This window comes from Corvus hawaiiensis, chromosome 25 (genome assembly GCF_020740725.1).
Source record: "Corvus hawaiiensis isolate bCorHaw1 chromosome 25, bCorHaw1.pri.cur, whole genome shotgun sequence".
Taxonomy (NCBI): domain Eukaryota; kingdom Metazoa; phylum Chordata; class Aves; order Passeriformes; family Corvidae; genus Corvus; species Corvus hawaiiensis.
The window spans coordinates 3,783,809-3,806,206 of NC_063237.1; the positions used below are offsets into that span (position 1 = coordinate 3,783,809).

General features: G+C 52.5%; 1 protein-coding gene across 19 annotated transcripts in view; it reads left to right on the plus strand.

Moving 5' to 3' along the window:
- LOC125338327 (SCO-spondin-like) overlaps window positions 1–22,398 on the plus strand; it is a 70,489-nt gene that overhangs the window by 43,788 nt on the left and 4,303 nt on the right. For 11 of the 19 annotated variants that reach the window (XR_007208244.1, XR_007208243.1, XM_048328947.1 and 8 more), the window contains 39 exons: window positions 787–891; window positions 978–1,122; window positions 1,224–1,438; window positions 1,522–1,621; window positions 2,235–2,401; window positions 2,536–2,769; window positions 3,179–3,276; window positions 3,803–3,980; window positions 4,213–4,440; window positions 4,654–4,746; window positions 4,908–5,081; window positions 5,770–5,925; window positions 6,193–6,313; window positions 6,729–6,943; window positions 7,460–7,711; window positions 7,811–8,002; window positions 8,944–9,093; window positions 9,219–9,322; window positions 9,742–9,959; window positions 11,361–11,581; window positions 11,739–11,885; window positions 12,514–12,678; window positions 12,870–13,021; window positions 13,191–13,359; window positions 13,582–13,690; window positions 14,219–14,364; window positions 14,716–14,841; window positions 15,413–15,592; window positions 15,860–16,084; window positions 16,443–16,569; window positions 16,875–17,074; window positions 17,433–17,645; window positions 18,455–18,600; window positions 19,218–19,345; window positions 20,330–20,462; window positions 20,701–20,833; window positions 21,246–21,398; window positions 21,758–21,884; window positions 22,076–22,287. Coding sequence is in view for 17 of the 19 variants with exons in the window: in XM_048328947.1 (XP_048184904.1) it covers window positions 787–891; window positions 978–1,122; window positions 1,224–1,438; window positions 1,522–1,621; window positions 2,235–2,401; window positions 2,536–2,769; window positions 3,179–3,276; window positions 3,803–3,980; window positions 4,213–4,440; window positions 4,654–4,746; window positions 4,908–5,081; window positions 5,770–5,925; window positions 6,193–6,313; window positions 6,729–6,943; window positions 7,460–7,711; window positions 7,811–8,002; window positions 8,944–9,093; window positions 9,219–9,322; window positions 9,742–9,959; window positions 11,361–11,581; window positions 11,739–11,885; window positions 12,514–12,678; window positions 12,870–13,021; window positions 13,191–13,359; window positions 13,582–13,690; window positions 14,219–14,364; window positions 14,716–14,841; window positions 15,413–15,592; window positions 15,860–16,084; window positions 16,443–16,569; window positions 16,875–17,074; window positions 17,433–17,645; window positions 18,455–18,600; window positions 19,218–19,345; window positions 20,330–20,462; window positions 20,701–20,833; window positions 21,246–21,398; window positions 21,758–21,884; window positions 22,076–22,287 (6,357 nt within the window). In the remaining 2 variants the exon portion in view is untranslated. Of the gene's footprint in view, window positions 1–786; window positions 892–977; window positions 1,123–1,223; window positions 1,439–1,521; window positions 1,622–2,234; window positions 2,402–2,535; window positions 2,770–3,178; window positions 3,277–3,802; window positions 3,981–4,212; window positions 4,441–4,653; window positions 4,747–4,907; window positions 5,082–5,769; window positions 5,926–6,192; window positions 6,314–6,728; window positions 6,944–7,459; window positions 7,712–7,810; window positions 8,003–8,943; window positions 9,094–9,218; window positions 9,323–9,741; window positions 9,960–11,360; window positions 11,582–11,738; window positions 11,886–12,513; window positions 12,679–12,869; window positions 13,022–13,190; window positions 13,360–13,581; window positions 13,691–14,218; window positions 14,365–14,715; window positions 14,842–15,412; window positions 15,593–15,859; window positions 16,085–16,442; window positions 16,570–16,874; window positions 17,075–17,432; window positions 17,646–18,454; window positions 18,601–19,217; window positions 19,346–20,329; window positions 20,463–20,700; window positions 20,834–21,245; window positions 21,399–21,757; window positions 21,885–22,075; window positions 22,288–22,398 lie in introns of those variants that run through there. The other 8 variants (XM_048328954.1, XM_048328953.1, XM_048328959.1 and 5 more) reach the window with 8 other exon arrangements.

Genomic DNA, 22,398 nt, shown 5'->3' on the forward strand with positions numbered 1-22,398 from the left:
TGCTCCTCTGAGCATCCTGCTGGGATCATCAGTGGCTGATAATCAGTGCAGGGCTTGGAGCTGGGCCCCAGGGTTCTCACCTCAGCTGAGGTGAAATGTCCCATTTTACTTGTCAAAAACTGCTTGAGAAAGAAAAAGATTCATTTTTCTAAGCAAGGAGTGAGAGGACTGCAGGAGCCAGAATTCTATGTGTGATACCTCTTTAAAAAAATCCAGTGTGGAGTTTTCCGGTGTCAAACCTGTCTGGCATTTTATTTAGACTTAGTTTGGGTTTTTAGCCTGGTTCCCAAAGAACTAATCCTTCCTTGTAATTGATGTGCACGTGATTAGGTTTAGCAGAGAAACAGAGGGCAAAATACCCAGCAATGACATCTCTCTATTTTTTTCTCAGGATTGGGTTTTTTTCCACGTCTGATGATTTTTTGTTGGTCCTTATCCTGAAAGGCCCTAATTCAGCAGAGCACTTTGATAGAATTCTTAATGTTTCAGTCTCTGCTTAAGGATGTGCTGATTATGATTCTGAAGGGAAATGTGTGCTGGAATCCTCATTGGAATGTGGGATATTTATTGGAATGTGGGATATTTATTGGAATGTGGAGGCAGTGCTCAGGCTGTGAAGGGCTCCTCTGTCTCTGCCACCGTGGCATCTGCCACCGGCCCTGCCCTCCTGGCAGGTACAGCAGCTCCTGTGCTGACCATTCCATCAGGGACTCCTAGATGGCAAACGGCTGTGTCTGAAATCTGTATTTGTGTGGTTTTTCTTTCCTCATTATTCTGTTTTTCTAGGAGATTGTGCTGAGGGCTTTTGGTGTAAAAGCGGTGCCCGGGTGAGAAACCCCCGGGATGGAGAGTCAGGGCTGCCGTGCCCTGCTGGTCACTACTGTCCTGAAGGTAGGGGAGCTTTGGAGCAGCATTTTCCTTCATTCCTAGCAATGCTGGGAGCCATTTCCTCACCCTGCTGTCACCGATCTCGCCAGGTGCCCCAGTGCCACTGCAGTGCCCTCCTGGCACGTGGTCAGGCCGGGAGGGCAGGAGGAACGTGCAGGAATGCCAGCCCTGTCCTGGGGGACACTTCTGCAATGGCTCTGGGCAGAGGGCACCCTCGGGGCAGTGCAGCCCTGGGTGAGTAGCAGAACGATGCCATTTCCGTGCCCTGCTGGAGCAGGGATGGTCTCCAAGGGGTTTTTAGCTGTTTGAAACCCAGAGGTGTGTCCTGGCTGCAGGTTCTACTGTGCCAGCGGCGCCCAGACCCCGACTCCCACCGATGGCCTCTCAGGAGCTCCGTGTCCAGTCGGTCACTTCTGTCCCCGGGCCTCCAGGAGCCCAGTCCCATGTCCCCCTGGCTCCCACGTGCCCCATTCCCATGGGGAGCAGTGCCAGGCTTGCCCAGAGGGTCAGTACTGTGTGTCTGGTGAGGAGGCAGCGCCGTGTCCCCAGGGTGAGTTAAAGTCACACACAAATGCCTGGTTTGTCTTTGACTCTCCAAACTCTGCTGATTCCGATCTGCTCCTTCTCTTCCAGGGTACTTCTGTCCCCAGGGCACAGCTCTTCCAATTGCTTGCCCAGCAGGATCCTATAACCCTTCACAGAGCCAAACCAGCTGCCTGCTGTGTCCTGAAGGGTGAGACACAGTGAGCTTAGAGACTGCTGGAAATAATTGCTTATCCAGGCATCGTGGAGCAGTGTGTGTGGGGAAAATGAGTTATTTTACCACTGGAAAGCACTTGAGGAAGTGCTGTCAGGCAGCAGAGCAGCTGCTGAGCTGTTTCACACCACCACCCAGTGATTATGGGACCAGGAAAAGCCCCAACCCCACATACAGCCCCACTGGAAGGGAATTTAGGCTGTTCAGAGCACAGAAACCATTGGCACCATAAACTTGTTCCATGTCTGGAGTAAAAGCTGGTTTCCTTGGCAACAGGCTGGCACCGGCCTGCTGAAGGGGAAGAGGATCTTGAAAATCACCTGATGCTGAGCCTGCCTTTTCCTTGGGGGATTTATCTCCAATTACTGCCTGCATTTGAACTTGATTAACTTTTACAAGTTGATGAATCACAGCCTGGATGTGTTGGGATTCAAGTTAAGAAAATTATGTCTCTGTGGCTTTTGCAATTATGCCATCAATTTGGCATTTGGGCAATCAGCTCAGAGTGCAGTGAATTAGGTCTCTTTTCTGGTCAATCCAGCACAGGAGCCAAAATCCTCAATTTTTTTTTATTCTCTCTTTGGCCCAGGTTCTTCTGCCCCAAGAATTCCTCTTCCTTTCTGGAGAATGAATGTCCCCCTGGCCACTACTGCCCTGCAGGCACTGCCTCTGCAGCTCAGTTCCCATGTCCTAAAGGGACTTACAACCCCCAAGCTGGCAGCAGCCTGAGGTCCCACTGCAGCCCCTGTGAGCCAGGTGAGGCAGAGGAGCCTCTCTCAGTGTGATGACAGTGGGTACTGAGTGCCCTTGAGGTTCAGAGGGTGTTTTGCTCCCTGAAATGTCTTTCCAGGGTTTTCTGCCAGTGCTGATGGCCTTGTTTGCTCTCTCAGGGCACTTCTGTGCACTCCCTGGGCAGTCCCAGGTGACAGGACCCTGCCTGGCCGGGTTCTACTGCACTGGAGGAGCTCCCAGTCCAACCCCCAGCGATGGCCTGGTGGGGAACAGGTGCCCCCAGGGAGCCTACTGCCCTCTGGGCTCTGCCTCCCCACTGCCCTGCCCTCCTGGCCAGTACAGCAGCTCAGCTGGGAACACTGGGATCCAGGACTGCCTCCTGTGTGATGCAGGTAAAGCACTGAAAAATCCTGATTAATGAGCTTTCAGCTGTTTCTAGGGCTCCTGTGGCTCTGGAGCAGGCAATCCTGCACAACTGCTGTCCTGGAGAGAGGTGTTAGGCAGAGCTTTTTTGGGGAGAGGTGTTAGGCAGAGGATAGAGACCAAATCTGCCACTTTTCCACCTCAGAGGATGCTCACAGTGAAGTTTAGACAGAGAGGTTCCCTTCCCACCCTTTCTCTGGGTGCTCTCGCATTCAGAGGTGACACAAGTGCTGCCTGTTCTCTGTGGCTCTTCTCAGCAGAGCAGCTGTAGGTGAATCAAACAGGATGAACATTTCCTCATTCCAAATTTGCTGTTGTCTGTCTGGAGTGACCAACATGGTTACTGTCCTTCCGTGGTGCCTCTTAATTTAATTTCAGGATATTTCTGCAATGGCACTGGACTTGTGTCTCCCACTGGATTGTGTGAGGCTGGGTTCTACTGCAGTGGAGGGAGCCTATCTCCCAAACCTCCCAGGGTAAGATGTGCTGTGGTGGAAATGGTGTAAAATATATAAAATATCTGTGGAACTGAGGGCCACAAGGTCACCTGAGTTCTCCTGCCCTGGATTAAACTCTCCCTTTCAACATTACCCTCTTTGTCAGGTGCATCTGGTTGATTGGTAGTGAAAGGGGAACAGAGATAACAAAATACATCTGTCTTTCCTTGAGCTTTACATTTAAAATCTAAGCAATAGCTCCGTCTTTGCATGTTGATGCTGCAAAGCAGCATGGAATGCCACATCAGATTAAAATTCCAGAGGTTAACAGTTCATGAGTTTGATTAGAATGCTGCATCTGCCAGCCCTCCTCTGAGGCAAAATTCAGCAGGAATTTTAGAGATGATGATAAGACTCAGCACTGGCTTTGTGCAGCCTTCAGGACTGAGGGGTGAGAGCAGCATTTCACGGTCAATGTCTGCTTCTCTTCACCTTCAGAATCTGACTCAGATGTTGTTGCACACGAGGAGTTTTTAGGCTGTAACTGTGGTGCTTTCCTTCCAAGCCAACAGGCAGTGGAGGTCCGTGCCCCCCTGGCCATTACTGCGAGGTGGGCAGCAGCAGAGCCCAGCCGTGCCCTGCAGGGACCTACAGCCCGTCCTGGAGCGGGACACGGTGCCTGGAGTGCCCAGAGGGCTTTTACTGCACCTCTGCCTCCACCAACTACACAGATTGTCCTCAAGGTGGGTCTGTGCCCCACCCAGGGGCATCTTGCTGTCCCTCAGCTCATCTCATACTACTGATATGATGTATCTGTCAGAGCAGTGATAAATTGCAGGATAGACCCATCATCATGGCTTGGGATCAGTCCTTCCCACAGAGAGATGAAGGGAATGCCTCATGTGCAGGCTGGGAATCCTTCCCAGGCTGTTCCCAGCCTGTCCTAACCATTACGAAACCACCTTTTCTTTTTAGGTCACTACTGCCCCAGGAACACAGAATTTGCCACGCAGCATCCTTGTCCCGCCGGAACCTACAGCGAAGCCCTGAATCTCTGGGATGCTTCCAAGTGCCAGCTGTGTCCTCCTGGAAGGGTCTGTTCCAGGCCAGGCTTGGCCAGGCCAGATGGACTCTGCGTGCCTGGGTGGTTTTGTCCACCTGGATCCACATCAAGCAAGCCAGTGTTTCCTGGAAATTACTCTGGTAGGGAGGAGAACAGTAAAGTGTGATGGTGGGGGTTGTTGAGGGGGATATTGGGGTCACCTAAAGGATATTAGGGGAATATTAGGGTCACCAGACAGGTTCAGGATGGATTTCTTTCCCTTTTTCCCCCTTAATTCAGTGCTCTAGCTCTTTTCTTCCTGGGCTATTGCAATTCTCATGTTTCAACTCACGCTGTATCTTTCCCACTCACAGGAAAGGCAGCTCCAGCTCCAGGATCTGTTGGGTTGTGCCAAGCAGGAACTTTCTGTCCTGCTGGGTCATCCCTTCCTCTTCCTTGCCCTCCAGGTAGGAGCTGAATCTTTTTTCCTGCACAAATTTGTTGGGCTGGGTTTTTGTACCTGTGTCCTCTTTCCCCTTGTGCCAAGATCCACAGGCAACCCCAGCCTCGTGCTGGGACTGCTCCTGCTGTCTCCAAAAGCTGCTCCTGCTTCTGCCCCGTGCTCCAGGTTGGTTCTGTGCCAGCCCGAAGCTGGCAGCTCCATCGGGTCCCTGCGAGGCTGGGTTCTACTGCACGGGAGGCTCCACAATCCCAAACCCCAGGGATGGAGCAGGGGGAAACCTCTGTCCCCAAGGCCACTTCTGTCCTGCAGGGAGTTATTCCCCATCTCCGTGTCCCCCAGGTAGGTTTGGTGGCAGCTGGTCCCTGCTGGCATTTCCCTTCCCAGAGCCCAGCTGAGGCTGTGCCCTTGCTCTGCAGCCCTTGTCAGGCTGTGCTGAAGTTCTCCTCTATTCCCCAAGGAAAAGCTGCTCTCAGCATGGAAATTCAGCCACTAATCCAGTGCTGCTGCACTGGGACGTGAGCCCTAAATCAGACAGGAGCTGCTGAACTGCCCCCAGAGCTGCTGGTGGGGAGGGAAGCTCCTGCTGAGCCCTCCTGAAGGACAGCTCACACAGCCAGGACATGTGAGAGCCTCTGCACCCCCCTGCTGAGGGAGAGAATATCATTAACAGCATCACTAATGAGGCAAAGGGTTAAATTAAACGAGAGGCTGTGGAACGTTTGTTTCTTTCCTGGATTAAATCTATAGTTGTATTAGCAAGGGATTGCACTGCTCAGTCCAGAAATAAACAGGAATTCACCTCAGCCAGCAGTCAGGACCCTCTGATAGGAAGCTCTCATCCCAGGGACTGCTGGGATTTGGAGAATTCCTTCCTAAACCAGCATCCTTCTGCATCTTCTGGGACAAGTGCAGCCAGAAAGTTCCCATGCAAGCTGCTGCTTTGGGATCCTGGTAATTCCCCCACAACCACTTCCAGCGGGGGATGTGAGGATGCAATAATGGGATTTTGGTGGGGTTTTATTGCCAGGCTCCTTCTTGCCTCATCCTGGTGGCCACTCAGCACAGGACTGCCAGCCCTGCTCCCCGGGCTGGTTCTGCCCCCAGCATGGCCAGAGCTCCCCGGAGGGCTTGTGTAAGGAAGGATGGTTTTGCCCTGCAGGCTCTGCGTCAGACCAGCACTCAGGTAGGAATTCTTTGGGATCATTCTTTACCTACAGGAGTTTCAGCAGCAAGATCAGTTTAAAATCTGGCTTTGGTTACAGTTTAGAAATGACTGTTGGGGTTAAAAACGTTTTCCAAAAATTATTCCAAGTAACACAGGGTAAATTATTGGGTAATAGTAGGAAGTAGCAAAAATAGGGGATCTTATCAAGCAAAAGAAAGCTGAAAAAATACAAATATTTTCACCACAGCAGTGATGTTAGAGAGGCATTTCTTTTTTTGCTCTCAGATTATTTGTGTCCTGTGGGTCACTACTGCCCCCCTGGCAGCCCGGAGCCCGTGCCCTGTCCCCCTGGAGAATACCAGGAGCAGGCTGGGAAGGGCCAGTGTGAAACATGCCCAGCAGGAATGTGAGTGACATGGATTTGCTCCTTCCTCTCGTTGCTTTCTTAGGAATTATCAGGTGTTTCCCTCTGCCTCAGGCTGCTCTGTGTGTGATGCACAAGACACACTTTGATGTACAAGTCTGGTTTTCCTGTTTCTTTTTTCACATCACCTTTCCCTTCATTGTGTGATTTTCTGTGCCACCAAAGTTCTTGTACCACAGGGAATCCAGCCTGTGGATGGACGTGGATGGGATGTGGATGTGGATGGATGTTCTGCCTGCTGGGGTGAGCAGGGTGATCTTGCCAGGTCACACCTGAGCTCTCTGTTGGTTTTTCCAAGGAATCTCCTTCCCTTTCATGGTGTAGTCACTGCTGTGCACAAAGTTTTTTACCCCTGCCAGAACAGGGGGAGAGCACAAGCACTGGGATCTTTTGGCAGGTTCTGTGCCCCACAAGAGCACCCAGGTGATGTCCAAGAGAACATCCACGGTGTGGCCAAAGCCCTGGAATGCCCAGCAGGACATTACTGCCCGCCAGGAACAAGGGCTGCCAACCAGTATCCGTGTCCAGAGGGCACCTACAGCCACCAGCCTGGCCTGGCAAACCCCAGGGACTGCAGGCCTTGTGCTGGGGGCACGTTCTGTGCCAGGGCAGGTGGGAATTGTGTGTGGATTAAACAAAATCCTCATCTGCTTTGGGTCTGGGAGCGAATGAAGGGTTCTGTGCAGTTCATCTAAATTTTATGCAGCGTTTGCAGCCATTTCTGGGAGCCCTTGAGTAGCTTTGAAAGGTTTTTTGCAAACCATCTTTTGAAAGTTAAATTAAAGGCAGATCAATGTGGTTTTGTTCTACAAAGGTTATGAAACCAGCAGTCAGGCAGCCTGGGGCCTAGGACTCATTTGGGTTTGTCTCTTAGTGGAAAGCCCTGTAATTATCGTCCCTCCTCTAAAAGGGTGATTTAGGAAACCATTTGGGCTTTTATCTCTCTGCTCATCAGTTGTGTGGGTAAATATTGAGAGTACAGATCGAGCTTTTAACTAACAGAGCTCTTGCCTGGCCGGGAGGCTCTGGGGTCATCGTGGTGGCCAGGCTTGTCTGGATGGTCTAGTCCCAGAGCTGTGATTTAGGGGATGCCTCTGGCTCATCTGACTTGGTGCCCGTTGCCTTTAGGACTCTCAGCCCCAAGTGGTCCGTGCTGGCCTGGGCATTTCTGCACTTCCCAGGCCCGTGTGCCCAACCCTGTCAGTGATGGGACAGGGGGTCTATGCCCAGCAGGGCATTTCTGCCCTCCAGGGAGCCCTGAGCCACAGCCCTGTCCCAGCAGCACCTTCCTGCCCCAGTCCGGGATGGGTTCCCGTAATTCCTGCCTGCCCTGTCCTGCAGGGAAGTTCTGCCAAGGAGAAGGCCTGGCTGCTGTATCTGGTGTGTACCGCATGCATCCAACATCCTTCTTCTCTCCGAATTTGGATATTTTTTACATTTTCTGGTTCCAAACCTAACGCTGAAGCTTTTCTCTTGCAGGACCGTGTCAGGCTGGGTATTTCTGTGACCCTGGCTCCACACAGCCAGACCACAGGCTCTGCCCCGCTGGCTCCTACTGCCCTGAAGGCTCTGAATTCCCAATCCCCTGCAGCCCAGGAAGCTTCAGCCCTGTCAGTGGGAAAGGGCAGGCAGCAGACTGTGAGCTGTGCCCCGCTGGGCACTCCTGCAGCGGTGAGGATGTGCTGGGGTTACAGAGTGAGGGAAGAAAATCACCCAGTACAGCTTCACTTCTGACAGCCTTGGGTACAGCAAGAACAAACTGAGTGCCCCACATCATTTTTAGTCGGTGATGGTTTCTAGCACTAAGAATCATTTCAATTCCAAAACTGCTGCTGGGTTCTCGGGAGCAGCCTCAGGTCACCCAGAACTCCTTGTTTGCTGTTAAAACTCCTCTGCACCTTTTGTGTATGTCTGACATGGCTCTGGCCTCGCAGGGAAACAAATATTCCTGGCAGGGAGCTCTTGGTCTGGCCATGAGCCAGAGCTGCCCCTCCTCAGAGCTTCTCACCATCTGCCTGCACAAGATGTTTGTCTGCTCCCCCCAGCCCTGAGATCTTTGTGGTCACTCTGACAGTAACAAATTCATCCATCACCTTCCAGGCTTTTCCTTTCTCAGGTGAGCAGCTGAAGCAACAGGGAAGGAATTACTTGGCTGAGCTAACATGAGTTTTAGCAGAGCTGAAACCACTACTGAGAGCCTCAGAATCCCAGCTGAGCTTTTTCATGGGGAACCTTGGTTTTTCCCAGGCATTTAACTCAGGACTGACTCACCTGTGTGATGAGGTGTTCTCTGTCTCAGGCTGAACTTCAGAGAATTGGTACTTCCTGATGCTTGGTAGAGGTGTATGATGGAGGAGACCATTATTTTGGGTTTCCATTGTCTCTGATCTGGGCAAAATCCCTTCTGAAGGATCATGATCTGCAGGCTTCTGCTGCTCATCACCTGCCAGACCCCACTGCTATCCACGGGGATCCTCTTGCCCTCTGGGATCTGCTTTCCCTGTGCCCTGTGTCTGGCTGGACTAATCAGGGAGGGAGGCTGGTTCTGTTGATAGACGATGCCATCACCTGGCACAATCCCTCCTGAGCAAGGTTCTTCCCTTGTATCCCAGGTCCTGGAGCACAAACTCCTGAGCTGTGCCCTGCTGGGCACTTCTGTCTGCCAGGGACCAACTTCAGCACGGAGCACCCATGTCCCAAGGGCACCTTTGGCCCCAGGACTGGTGCCACCAGCGAGTCTGACTGCGAGCCCTGCCCAGCAGGTGAGAAGGGACTGGGCACAGGGTGGGGGGCAAAGGTGCAGAAGAGTTCTCCTTTCACATTATTGACCCCTCCACTGCTGTTCTGTGCAGCTCTCCCCCCTGACATGGATCTCTGTTTGTTTCAGGGATGTATTGCTCAGCTCCAGGTCTATCCCAGCCCTCTGGATTTTGTTACCCAGGTTATCACTGTGCCAAGGGAGCCATCAGCCCAGCCCCCTTCAAGCATAGGGTGAGTGCCAGGCAGCAGCAGCAGCACAGTGATCTGGGGACCAGGACTGGCCTGTCACAATCTCCTTGCTTCTGGTGGGATGCTTTCCAAGCATTTCTTCTCCCTCAGCTGCAGGGACCTGCTGTTCCTGATGTCTGTTGGAATAGCTGGCTGCCCATGGATAAATTCCAGCCAAACCTTCATTTCTACATTGCACTGGAGCGGGGGGTGTAACATCTCCTCTAAAAGATGCCATCAGGGACAGGATAAGCACCTTTCAGAGGCCTGCACCCTTTTTATGCCAGTGGTCTTTGTTTAGTTTCAGAGGCAGCAGATTTGTAGGACTCAGCCCCTGTGTGCCCTGCCCAGCACCTCTCTCTGTGCACACTGTGCCAAATCTCCTCCTGACAACACTTTTCCCCTGTATTTTCCTCATCCAGGTGGAATCCTCCAGCCCTGCCCTGCCTGGCAATGACATCTGCCCCGTGGGCCACTTCTGCCCCCGTGGCACTGGGCACCCCAGGCCGTGTCCCCCTGGATCCTTGTCCAGCGCCGTGGGCCTGGGGGCAGAGGAGCAGTGCCAACCCTGCCCAGCTGGGAGGGTTTGCAGTGGCCCAGGGCTGGCTGAGCTGGCCCAGACGTCTCTGTGTGACCCAGGGTGAGTGTCACTGTCACTGGTCAGTGACAAAACGCAGCCTTGCTGGCAGTTATAATCAAGGGACATCTGAATTTCCAGATCCTGGCCTTGTTCTCAGCCCTTTGGTTGGGATGTGGATGTTTCAGAGACATTCCTGTTCCCTTCACGTTTGCCTGACATTCTTATACATCTTTTTTTCCTCTGTTTTCAGTGAAAAAAAAAATTATTATTATAAATAAATTGCTGTTGCAGATCCCTTATTTAGCCCCATAATCACATTTACTGAGAATTTAACCTTTTTTTCCCCTTCTAAGTCCTCCCACAAGGTGGTGCAAGAACCAGGGACAAGGCACCATTCCCAGCCTGTGTAAAGTGCCCTGAGCAGTGTCTGTCCGTGCCAGGAGCCTCAGGGCAAGAGGCTACAGAAATTTGATTTATTTTGTAAGTGTAAGAGAGTCTCAGAAGTGATTTCAGTGCAGTGTAATGAGATTTCATGGGGAAGGATTTCTGGGAGCAGCTGGCTCTTGACTTGAGCAGAGAAAATCCCAATGAGATTTGTTTAGAGTTTGAGGCTAAGCTGGGAGTACAATGAGGGTTACATTGAGGACTGAAAAGACTTATTCTTGGGAATACACGGGATTTGACCTGTCTTAGATGAACTTCAAGCCTTCCCAAAATTTCCTTTTACCCTAAAAGTTATTACAACCTGGTTGTAACAGTAATCATTAAGATTTTCCGTGCTGGATGGTGACGAAATGTAAATTATAAATTATAAATGACCCTCGACTTCCAAAATCTGTGAAGTTCTTGTCCCTCAACAGGGAGCAGTTTTCTGCTTTTCAGCACCTTCGCTCAGCTGGAATTGGTCTTGCTTCCAGGCAGAAAAAAAAGCTGCTTTTCTGGTGTTTCATTCAGTGCTGTTCCTTTCACACTCAGTCGTTTGCCTTCAGGAGTGGGAATTTTTTCTCCCCCAGAAACTCCATCACTTGAATCCTTGTCTGTGATGGGATCACAGCTCTCATTTCCTTGTTGCTCAGCTCTTAGAACAATCATGGTTTCTGTATTTGTTCATCTTTGCTCGTTGTGAGGGGCTGGGAGGGAAATGCTGGAGGGAAGAGAGCCCTGGGGATAAAAAGAGGCTCAGCAAAGGCAGCAGGGACTGAACACCTGGGCCCTGTGTTTTGAAGCAAAAATATTTTAGTTTCAAAGGCGCTTCCTTCCAGAATGAGAACAGTTTCCAGGCAGCCTGGTGTAAAAAAGCCTTTTCCCAGGATTTTCAGGGCATGAAGTGGGGGGAAGTTGCCAGCACAGCTGAACCAAGCTGCGTTTTCCAGGGACGGCTCCTCGTGTGCCTCCCCCATCCTCACCTGTGAGCAGGGCTGGGAGCTCCTTGTTCCAGGCCTGGATTCTCTGTCTCTCCAGCTATGTTTGCCTGGAAGGAAACTCTGCTCCCTGCCCTTCGGATGGGATCCATGGATACAGATGTCCCCGTGGCTCCTACTGCCCCGCGGGCTCGGGGCTGGAGCTGCCGTGTGAGCCTGGCACCTTCAGCCCCGTGCCCGGGGCCAGCGCCTGCCTGCCCTGCCCGGCTGGCACGTCCTGTGGCAGTGCTGGCACCGTGCAGCCCCTCAGCTGCCCCAGAGGTGAGCACAGGGGTGCTGCACACCCCGAACTCGGGTGGGAGGAGGAGTGGGGGATTCCTCTCTGCACTCAGGGAATGGGGGATTTGGCGCTGCTCGGAGCGAGCCCAGCATTGCCCCTTCCCCCTGGCTCTGAGCAGTGTCTCCTCTCTGTGCCCAGGGTACTACTGTCCAGGCCACACTGCCGTCCCCCTGCCGTGCCCCGAGGGGACACTGAACCCCTTGGATGGGGCACTGGCACCCACAGCCTGCAGGCAGTGCCCCGTGGGGAGATACTGCAGGGGAGAGGCCAACTGGGAGCCTGATGGTGAGTTTGGGTAAGAACAGCCCTGCCCCAGCACAGGGGCTGGGGATTGGGGCTGGAGGATGTGGGGAAATGGGAAACATCTTCACGAACGGGGTAAAGGCTACTGCAGGACACCCTTCACCTGTGTCTGGGCTTACCAGCCTCTTCTTTTCCTCTGCTTCCTTCTTTTCACTGAATATTTATTTTGGATGCTATTTCTGTTACTGCATTGCTTTTCCTTCTCTCCCTTTTCTCTGCTTTCTCTTCCTTTAACACTTTCATCACTGCTCTTTCTGTCCTCCTAAATCCTTCCCCTCCCATTTAACTGTGCCTGGGCCAAAACTCCAGGGTTGGATACCTGGAAAGAAGAGAGGCAGAACTCTTCCCACAGGAAACAAAATGTAGGGAAGCAGTTAGAGAGGAGATAAAGTGAGCAAACGCTAGGTGAGGTCAGAGCAAGTAAAGAAAGTGATGGAGGCCAAGGGTTAATGAGAAGAAGGAAAGGCAAAGCAAAGGTGACCAGCCCAGGCTATCAGCAGTGATAATCCAGGACAAGGATGGGCTTTGGCCTCTCTCCAGAGTTATCTGCTGTTTGTGAGGGTTTGAGGAGGTGCTGTGGGCGGTGGCTGCCTCCCTCTGTGTTGCTCAGGTCTGTGCTCGGCCGGGTACTTCTGTGAAGGGGGAGCCACCGATGCCACCCCACGTGGGACAGCTGGGTTCCCTCTCAGCGGGCCCTGCCCTCTGGGGCACTACTGTCCAGAGGGAACTCCTTTCCCAGTTGCCTGCCCAGTTGGGACCCTCAACAACGCCACTGGTGAGTGCGATTTCACCCATGGGTTTGTGCTGTGGTGACTTCAGTGGTGACCAGCTGCCCCTAAGGTCAGTGGCCACATGTTACCAGTGATGGTGGCCACATGTTACCAGTTCAAACAAGTGCTGCTGATGCTGGGAGTGCACTGGGTGTTCCCCCATCTCCTGTGTCCCCTGGTGTTTGTGTCCCCTCAGGAGGCAGCTCCCAGGCCAGCTGTGTGCCCTGCTACCCCGGGGCTTTCTGTGCCAGCGTTGGGCTGAGTTCTCCGACAGGACCTTGTTCTGAGGGGTTTTACTGCCCAGCAAACTTCAGCTCTGCCAGCCCCACGGCATTCCTGTGCCCCAAGGTACTGCTCAGGGCTGGGAGAGGGAGTTCTCAGCTCTGGGCAGTGGCAAAGGGTCGCCCACAGCTGACAGAAACACTGGTTACATCCCCACAGAGGTTTGGGTGATTCTGCGATTTACACAGCCCCGAAGTTTGGCACTGAAATCCTCTCCCGCCTCTGTCCTTGCCAGGGTCACTTCTGCAGGTCAGGGACAGCCCTCCCGAGGCCGTGCCCTGCTGGGCAGTACCAGCCAGCCACAGGCTCTGCCTCCTGCATCCCGTGCCAGAGAGGATTCTACTGCCAGGAGCTGGTGGCAGGGGATGCCAGGCGCTGCCCACCTCATTGCTACTGTCCCACAGGTAGTCTGCCACTTGCCAAGGGCTCAGGTGTCGTGTGCCTCGCTGTGAGCCTACAGATGTGCAGCCCTGTGTGTGTCCCTCAGGCCAGGAGGTGGCAATGAGCCGGTGTGGCACAGTGGCCACCTGAGAGTCACTTGTTATGCTCTGCTGCAGCTCGAGAGCCTTGTCAGACCCCAACACTCATACTGAGCTTTATCGTTGTCTCTGTGGCCTCCCTTTTAGGGACACGAGTTCCTCTCACCTGTCCTGAAGGCACCTTCACTCCTGAAAACGTGACGGGCCTCTGGAATGAGAGGGAATGCCTGCCTTGCCTGCCTGGCCACTACTGCAGGTTAGGATTCAGTTCAGCCTGGCATCATTTCCCTTTCTCTGGAGCAGTTTGGCATCCTTGTTTCGTGCTGCTGAAGTTCTTCCCAGCTTCTCTCCTGCATTTCTCTCACTCAGTGAGAAGAAATATAAGTTTAGACACACGGTTGGGTACAGGGACATTGGATCTGTGGATTTAGGGAGGCAAAACCAGTCTGGCATCATTGTTGTGGCACAAAGAAGCACCTGACAGAGGTATAGGTGGCATTTATGAAATCACAGGAGTAATGCAGAAAGTCCAGCCCAGTGGAAAGTCACCCACAACTTCATCTACAGCAATTTTCCACGTTCATGGAATTTGAACTGGCTCACTTCAGTCATCTACGTGTTTTTATAAGTGGAAAAATGTGTCTATTTTCTCTCTCACATCAGAAATTATTTTTATTGCAAACTTTGCAGTATTCACTGTGTCAGTACTTGCTCTGGTTTTGCACCAAACCAGCAGCAGCAGCAGCTCAGAGTACACAAATCGTTGTTTTCCTCTCTGCTCCAGGCATGGAAGGCTGGAGGGGAAATGTGCTGCTGGATATTTCTGCCTGGCTGGGAGCTCTCGGGCTGCTCCCCAAGGCCTCCCCTTCTCCTGGCGCTTCCTGGCCGGGTGCCGCTGGGGCCAGGTGTGTGCAGGGCTGTGTCCTGCAGGTAGGTGAGGATCTCGGTCATGCTTGCAGTACAGAATATTGACTCGCTGCTAACCAAGTGGATTATATCGTATACTGCGTAATATATTGCCAGCCCTTCTTTAAAATTACCATTGCTCACTGATTTCCTCGGTTTTGCATCTTTTGAACCAAAGTGTGCCAGGCTCAAAAGGCTGCCTGGAATTGATGGTGCTGAGCTGCCAGTCCAGAAGAGTCTGAAGGCTCCTGGCTTGGCCTCCCACCAGCTGTGTGAAAGTTCATTCCACAGCAGCAGCAGACCCTGGCTCGGTCCTTTTTGCCACTGGAGGATTTGCATGTTTGACTTTTATCTCCTTCCCACCCCTTTCCGTAGGTTTCTACTGCCTGGAGGGGTCTGAGGTGCCTACACCGTGTCCTGCCAACACTCTCAGAGCTCTTCCAGGGGCTGGGAAGAGGGAGGATTGCCTGCCCTGCCCACCGGGCCGCTGGTGCAAAGCAGGTTGGGGGCTAAACACTGAGGGGAGGGGAGCTGCTTTTCAGGAGAGTTTTGTGTATCCCTGTTTTCCCAATTCCAGCCCCATTTTCCCCCATTACAGAGCCATTTTTCTCCATTTTTCCCAGTTTTTCACCCCTCCCAGCCCCTTTTTATCCCTGATTTGCCAATCCCAGCCCCATTTCCCCACATTCCAGCCCTGTTTTCCCAAATTTCCCCCCATTTTGACACATTTTCCCCATCTCAGCCCCTTTTTCTCCTGTTTTTCCCAATCCCATCCCATTTTCCACCATTCCAGCCCCATTTTCCCCCATCCCAGAGGATGGCTTGGATGTCAGATGTGGAATTGTGGGGCAGTCCTGGCAGTGAGCAGTTCTGCAGAGAAAAGAGGCATTGAACTGTCAACCCACATTGGAAACGTGGGAGAGCTGAGGTCACAGCCAGTCTCCAAATATCCCTGTGTGCCACTGGCAGGAGAGGGGCTGGGATGGTGGAGGTGGAGGGTGCAGGAGGACACAGAGCAAAGGTGTTCCAGTGGCACTGGAGACACCCCTTGAAGCCTCTCTCTGTTTTTTAGGGGACTCGGAGGCCCATCCCTGCCCTTTGGGACACTACTGCTTTGGGGGCAATGGCAGTGACCACAGCAGTGTCCTGGCCCCTCAGGAGTGCCCTCCACAGACGTTCCGTGGGCACCCGGGAGCCCGGAGCTTGGCGGAGTGCCAGCCCTGCCCTCCGGGCTATCACTGTCCCTTATCAGGCGAGTCCCAGGGGAAAGCTGGCCCTTTCCCGCCTCTGGGTGACAAAATTCCCTCCCTTTCCCGCCTCTGGGTGACAAAATTCCCTCCCTTTCCCGCCTCTGGGTGACAAAATTCCCTCCCTTTCTCACCTCTGGGTGACAAAATTCCCCAAGATGAGATAGAGAAAGGGAGAGAGAATTCCTGCTCACAGCGACCTAAGAGCCTTCCTCCAAAATTCCCCCTGTCCCTCCAGCCTCCCTTTCCTCACTCCCTTCTCTTCCCCACAGGCCTGACCAGGTTTGAGGATTATCCCTGCCCCCCTGGATACTGGTGCCCTGGCAAAGGGGACACTTTCCTCTGTCCAGCTGGCACTTCCAGGATCCAGCCTGGTGCAAAATCCTTGGAAGAGTGTGATCCCTGCTCGCCTGGATACTACTGCCCGGACCCAGCTCAGACAGGGCTCCCTAACACCCAGGGAATACCTTGCAAACCTGGCTATGAGTGCCCAGCAGGTGACAAGACCTTTGTTTTCCTTATTTCTGAGCCTGGATGATGGATCAGCAGGGATTTTAGTGGTGACTCTTGTCCCATTCCCCCAGAACAGGATCCCTCTCAGCCCTCCCTGTTTTTTTTCGGTTGAGGTTGCCAAAGTGGTCTGAGCTTAGAGAAGGAGATATTTTCATGCAGGGCATTGAGGTGCCAGCATTCCATGCTGAATAATAAACTGGGTCCCAACAGTTCTGTGTCCTCTTGGGAGCAGTAGGAAAAGCAGAGTGTTTATGGAAAAGCCTCCTTCTCTCTGCCTCCCAAACACAGTTTCTCCTGCTCTGGGAATGTCACATAAACACATAAACACTTTTTCTCTCCCAGGGTCAATAAATCCCAAGCCCTGCAGGCCTGGCTTTTACTGCAGTGCCCTGACAGGAGAGCCTCCCCTGTGTCCTGCTGGGTACCACTGTCCTGAGGGATCCTGGACTTACAACAGCCCCGAGCAGCTGTGAGTACCTGGGGGTTGGTACAGCCAGCCTCCAGTTCCTAAAAACGCTGAATATTGGGAATTGTGCTTGGGATCCAACCTAAACCGTGGCCTTTGTGCATTGTGCAAAAGCAAAGGAATCTTTGTGGCTGCAGTCGCAGGTTTGGTGACTGCTGAGACTGAACAGGGGGATTTATGGTTTCTACTTAGATTGGAATCAGATGAGAACCACTTTTAATTTTGACCCTGTGTCTTCACTGATCGTTGAATCCAGAAATAATTTTCAGAGATTTTCTTCTCTTTCCCTGCCCTGTTTGTCCTCCCAGGTGTGTGTTCCCATACTACTGCCCCCTGGGCAGTGCCTACCCAGTGCCCTGTGAAGGAGGGCACATGGCCCTCAGCCTGCCTGGCCTGAGGGGCTCAGCTGAGAAATCCTGCAGGGTTTGTGCTGCAGGGACCTTCCGCAGTGACCCCCTGATCTCAGCACCCTGCCAGCCCTGCCCAGCTGGCTTCACCTGCCCACCAGGTAAATTCAGCTGCCACGGGGGAGTGGGGCAAGAAATAGCAGCTTAAATTGGAAGCAGAGAGTTTGGAGTTCTGTGTGGGCAAAGCTCTCAATCCTCTGCAGTTATAAAACCCTGGTGTGGGCTGTCACGTGGGTTTGCCACTAGATTTAGCCGGTGGAAGAGCTGGGAGAAAGAAAAACTGAGATTTAAATTTAAATATGAATTAGACTGGAAAACGCTGATGTGTACACGTGTGCATTTATATAGCCCCGTGTCTATATATAGACAGACGTGTGTAGATGTGTCACTGGGACAAGCAAGTGCTCTCTGCCTCTCTCTCAGCACTGCTGGGGTCCCTAATGTCACCCCTTTCTCCAGGCAGTGACAGCTACCACCAGCAGCCTTGTCCCCGTGGCCACTACTGCCCTGCTCTGGCCCCGGCCCCGCTGCCCTGTCCCCCGGGCACCCACAGGAGCAGCCACTTTGGCAAGCACCCAGGGGACTGCCAGGCCTGTCCTGCTGGCACCTTCAACCACCTCCCTGCCCAGGCTGCCTGCTTCCCCTGTGGCAGCTCTTCTTCCTCTCAGCCAGGTGAGTTTTTGTGTGTAAGTGGAATTTCCCCTCTGTTGAGGTGTTTCCTGATGTTCCACAAGCCCTGGGATCCTCCTGGTGCTGGGGATGCTGCCCATGCCCAGCTGCTCTTCCTCTGTCCCACCCAGGAGGATTCCATTTTCAAAGGTTTTTTTCCCTCTGACACTGTTATCCAAGGGGATTTATCTCCTTAAAGGAAGGAAGAGCTGAGCAGCTCTACTCTAATTCTTGCTCTGTCATGGCTTTGAAAGTGGTGGAGTTTCACCAGCATTACTTCAGCCATGATTTGGGGGCATTGTGTTAAATCTAGGTGTGCTTTTGAGCCAAAATTTGGCACTGAGGGCACGATAAAGTGGGGTGAGGCTGGAAACTGGGAAAGTAAAGAGTGCCTATTCCTTGCCCCAGTGTATGTGCACACTGCCCCAGCATTTCAAATCAGGTGGGGTTGAGAGAGGGGCTTGGCAGCCTTGCCTGGCTGGGTCCTTGCCCCACCCACACATTAATGGAGGGCTTGTCAAAACCCTGCTGCCAAGGAGCAGCTGGGCTTTTCTGCATCTCTGGCTGAATGGGTGCTGCAGGAGATGCTCTAACGCTGTGTTGGTGCAGCAGAGGCAGGCTGGCCCCAGCTGGCTCAGCTGGCTGGTCCTGTGGCTCAGCTCTGCCCTGGGAGAGGGGCACAGGCACCAGCAGTGTCACTGAAATGAGCAGTGGGGTTTGATAAAGGGTGCTGAGCACGGGAGCTGCTCCTTTCCAGCCAGAACGGATGTTCCAGGCTGTATTCCCCATCCCAAACCCAGCTTTTCTCCCAGGTGCCACCAGCTGTACCTGCCATGGGCTGAACAGGGCTTTCCAGCACTCAGATGCCTCCTGCATCTGCCAGGCAGGTTATGTTTATTACGATGAGAGAGGCAAGAAAGACCCTGATGGCAACAGTGATCAGGATTGCCGACCTCAGGTAAAATCAGGCTCCAAACCAAAATTGTTGTGTGATGTGCAGGAGAGGAAGAGCGTTCAGGCCTTAAGCTAAGCCAAACAAATCTTTGTTTGATTGGCCTTTTCTTGTAGGGTTTTTTCTTTGCCAGGATCTTGTGAGGTAAAATTTAAATTCATTAGGGATGGAGGTAAAGGATCTTTCCATGCCAGGGCAATGGGAGCAGCACAGTGTCTCACATGGATGACAGATGCAGGAATATAAGCCTCGTTATTAATGTGAAGTCCTTCATCAGAACTGCCAGGGGCAGGGAGACACTAAAACCAGTTCTTGTTTGTATCTTGCATGATGTCACTTTTTTCCCTCTTTGTGAATGAATTCTGTAGTGCAAAACCCCCTCCTGGCATGGGTTGCACAGCAATGTAGAATGTCCAAATTCTACTCTGATTCCTTCAACCACTTTCTTACAGCTGAACTTCTTCATCAGAACCTCATGAGGGGCTGGGAGGTGAAATTGTTGTGTTCTTTCTTCCCCGCTTCCCTTGTTGGATTGCCTTTATGTCGAATGTCTGAAGGAGAATTTTAGGGATGCTGCAGCTCAGTTGAAGCTCTGGAGCTTGTCTGGGTGGGTTTCTCTGCAGGTGGATGAGCTGTGTGCCCCTGGCGAGGTCCGGCTGGCGTCCACGCGCCGCTGCGTCGTCCCCGAGCGCCACGACTGCGCTCCCGCCTGCGGGCCGGCGGGAGGGGAGCTCCACGCACAGCTGGGCATGTGAGTCCCACCCAGCACTGCCTCTCCTCGAAAACACTTCTCAATAAGCCCTGAGCTACTGAGCCCATGAGGTCATTCCAGGGTTGGGCTGTGGGAGGTGTTTTTTGGGAAATTTTCCATTGGTGGAGTTCCTTTCTGGGGAGGTCCTGCCTTCAGTCCTCAGTCATTGGCCCTCATCATCTTCCTGGAGAGTATTTCCTGTGTTTCCAACATTACCTGGTGGTTTTGTGTCTTGGTTGGTGACACCAGAATCACCCAGTGACGGGCGAGTGTGGACCAAGCTCACATTTTCTGAGCTGTGTGACTTTTCCACCTGTCTCAGGTTGAGCCCCTCTAAAGTGGATGATCACTCTGTTAAATTTAGGCCAGAAATGAGAAAAATCAATCCTTGTTGCTCCCCACACATCTTTAATCATCATGAAATGGTTTGGGTTGGCAGGGACCTTAAAAATCATTTAATTCCAAATGGAAATCAATCCTTGTCCCACCCTCCACATCCTTATTGGTTTGGGTTGGGAGGGACCTTAAAGACCATCTAGTTCCAACCCCTTGCCGTGGGCAGGGAGACACTGGAACGAGTTCTTGTCACATGATATCACTTTTTTCTCATTGTGAATGAATTTCTGTGTTGCAAAATCTCCCCCTGGCATAGATTGCACAGAAATCGGTTGCGTCAAAATCATACTTTTGATTCTTTCAACCATTTTCCTGGAGCTGAGCTTTGGGGAGGGGTGTGTAATGCTCTGCTACAGGACTGAGGTGGTCTCTGTCAGACACCAACCAAGCACTGTCAGTGGGGTGTCACATTGTGGCCTTGAAGAGCAGGCACGGTGCTGAAGAGATGGGCAGGGAGTTTGCTCCATCCTTTTTTCCATGGGTACAGAGTAGGATCATCCACCCTGTGGGTTGGGAGAGGCTGGGGCTGGCCTGTTGTGGCTGTTTGCTCAGGGATCAGGACTGATCGAGGATTTGTCCCCTGGTCAGATGTCACTGCAAGCAGTACGTCTCTGCTGAGGAGCTCTGTGACCAGCTGTGCCTGCTGAGAGCCCCACGGATCTCCCTAGGCTTTGGCACCCACAGAGAGCTGCTGCTCAGGATGAACGAGGGGGAAGTGAGGGTAGGTGTGGAGGGAGGGATTGCTTTCTAAATGTGCAGGGCTGGGAGAGCCCAGAAATCACAGGGACTCCAGGGAGGTGAGGTTAAGGGTTGATGCATTACAGAGAAACAACAATTCCTGAATTATAGGGAAAAAAACCTCCTGGAGCAGCCTTTGACACCTGCAGTGACCCACAAATCAGGGTCTGCATCCAGGATTGGTTGTATCAGTGATCAGCGTTTCCCTCTGCTTTCCATAGGAGGTGTCAAACGTTCTGGGCCCAGATGAGCACGTGCAGAGCAGCCAGAGGGTGCATTTGGTGCTGTTCAGCCCGTGGGGAGTGCTGGGTTTCATTGTCTCCAGCACAGAAGTGCTGGATGCATTTCTCACAGGTAAGGCTTGAGAGTGAACCCAAATTCCAGCCACACCAAGCCATCCATTTCCTTCCATGTTGGCACAGCAAGTTGGCACAGAGGGAATTCATTATTAGATGCGCCAAACTATTTAGAAAGCAGGGAAATACCTTGTTGTGTCTGGGAGTAAACAGTGGGGAATTCACTGACTGCATGGTTAACTGCATGGTTAACATGGTCAGACAAAGACTGCAGGGTTTTGGATTTCCAGCAAACTAGAAGGAAACTGCATTTGGAGGCAAATCTGTCGGCAGGTGCGTGGATTTGGCTTTGTGAGCTGTAATTGCCCACAAATACAAAACAAACAATTCTTCCTTGCCAAAGGTCGGGTGTTGTCCCACGCTGCTCACTTCACACGGTTCATTCTGCTTTCTTCTCTTGCCTGTGGCAGGAGATTTTTCCTCAGATCAGCTGCTGCAGAAAGGGCACAGAGCCCAGAGGAGTTCCCCCAAAGACAGCCAGGCCTTGCCCCTCATCCCTAACCCAGTGGTGTGCCTGGAAGCAGGGGACACGATCCTCTTCCAGCTTAGCATCAGTTCCCAGGGTGAGTGTGGCTGGGGCTGAGCACATTTGTGTGTCCAGACACGTGCAGAGCAGTGGCTCCACACTGGGCACCCTGCATGGATCCATCCCTTCACCTCCTGGATCCCAGAGCTGCAGTCTGGGCTCTGCCAGGGGCTTACCTGGTAGTTTGCAATTTTTAACTGGATTTCTGTAGATTGAGATAAAATTGGTCCTGTGTTAGACAGCACAAATCCTTGTGGGGCAGTAATTAAACTCAATTAAATGAGCTGACACTGCCTGGCCCTGTAAAAGCAGTTCCACAGTTCTTTGCCAGCCCAGTGCCAGCTCTCCCAGCTGAGGTGGCTCAGAGCTGCTGATCCTGTGCTGCCCCATCTCCAGACCGGGCCTCCAGCCATTACCCCGTTTACCAGAAGCAGCATCTCTATAACAACAACCCAGGCTGGGATTTTGGACCTTTCCGAAGGCTGGACTACCTGATCCAGGAGACTCAGCTCAACATCTCCTGGTAATACCTGCCGTGGGATAACAGTGTTGTGGGCAGGACCTGACAGTGGGTTTCTGACAGAATCAGCAGATCCTTAGTGGTGAAAACACCAAATTTTGCTGTGTTCAAGTCCCTGTCTTTAACCATCCTCACAGATGGAGGCTGAAAGAAGCTTGGATCAGCCAGTGCCTTCCTTATTTTTCCTCTTCCAGGTTTGCCCATGTTTTCCTGGAGCCTGGGACATACGTTTTCAGGGACAGCTCCGTTCAGGAACACTTCCTGATTGTGACAGTGAACGAAGCAAACGTGAGCTGTGACCCTGGGGACTTGTCCTTCCAGCCCTCCTCCCTGTTCCAGCTGGCCAGACACGGCATTTTGAAGCAGCAGGATCTGAACCTGGCTCCCAACTGGGCTGCTATCACAGGTACAGCCAAAACTCCGGGATAGCCACCTTCAGCCTCCATTCCAACCCATGACCTTTCTTGTCCTTCTCTAAGTGTGTTTAAACAAGCATTTTCTTTGGAAATGCTACCAA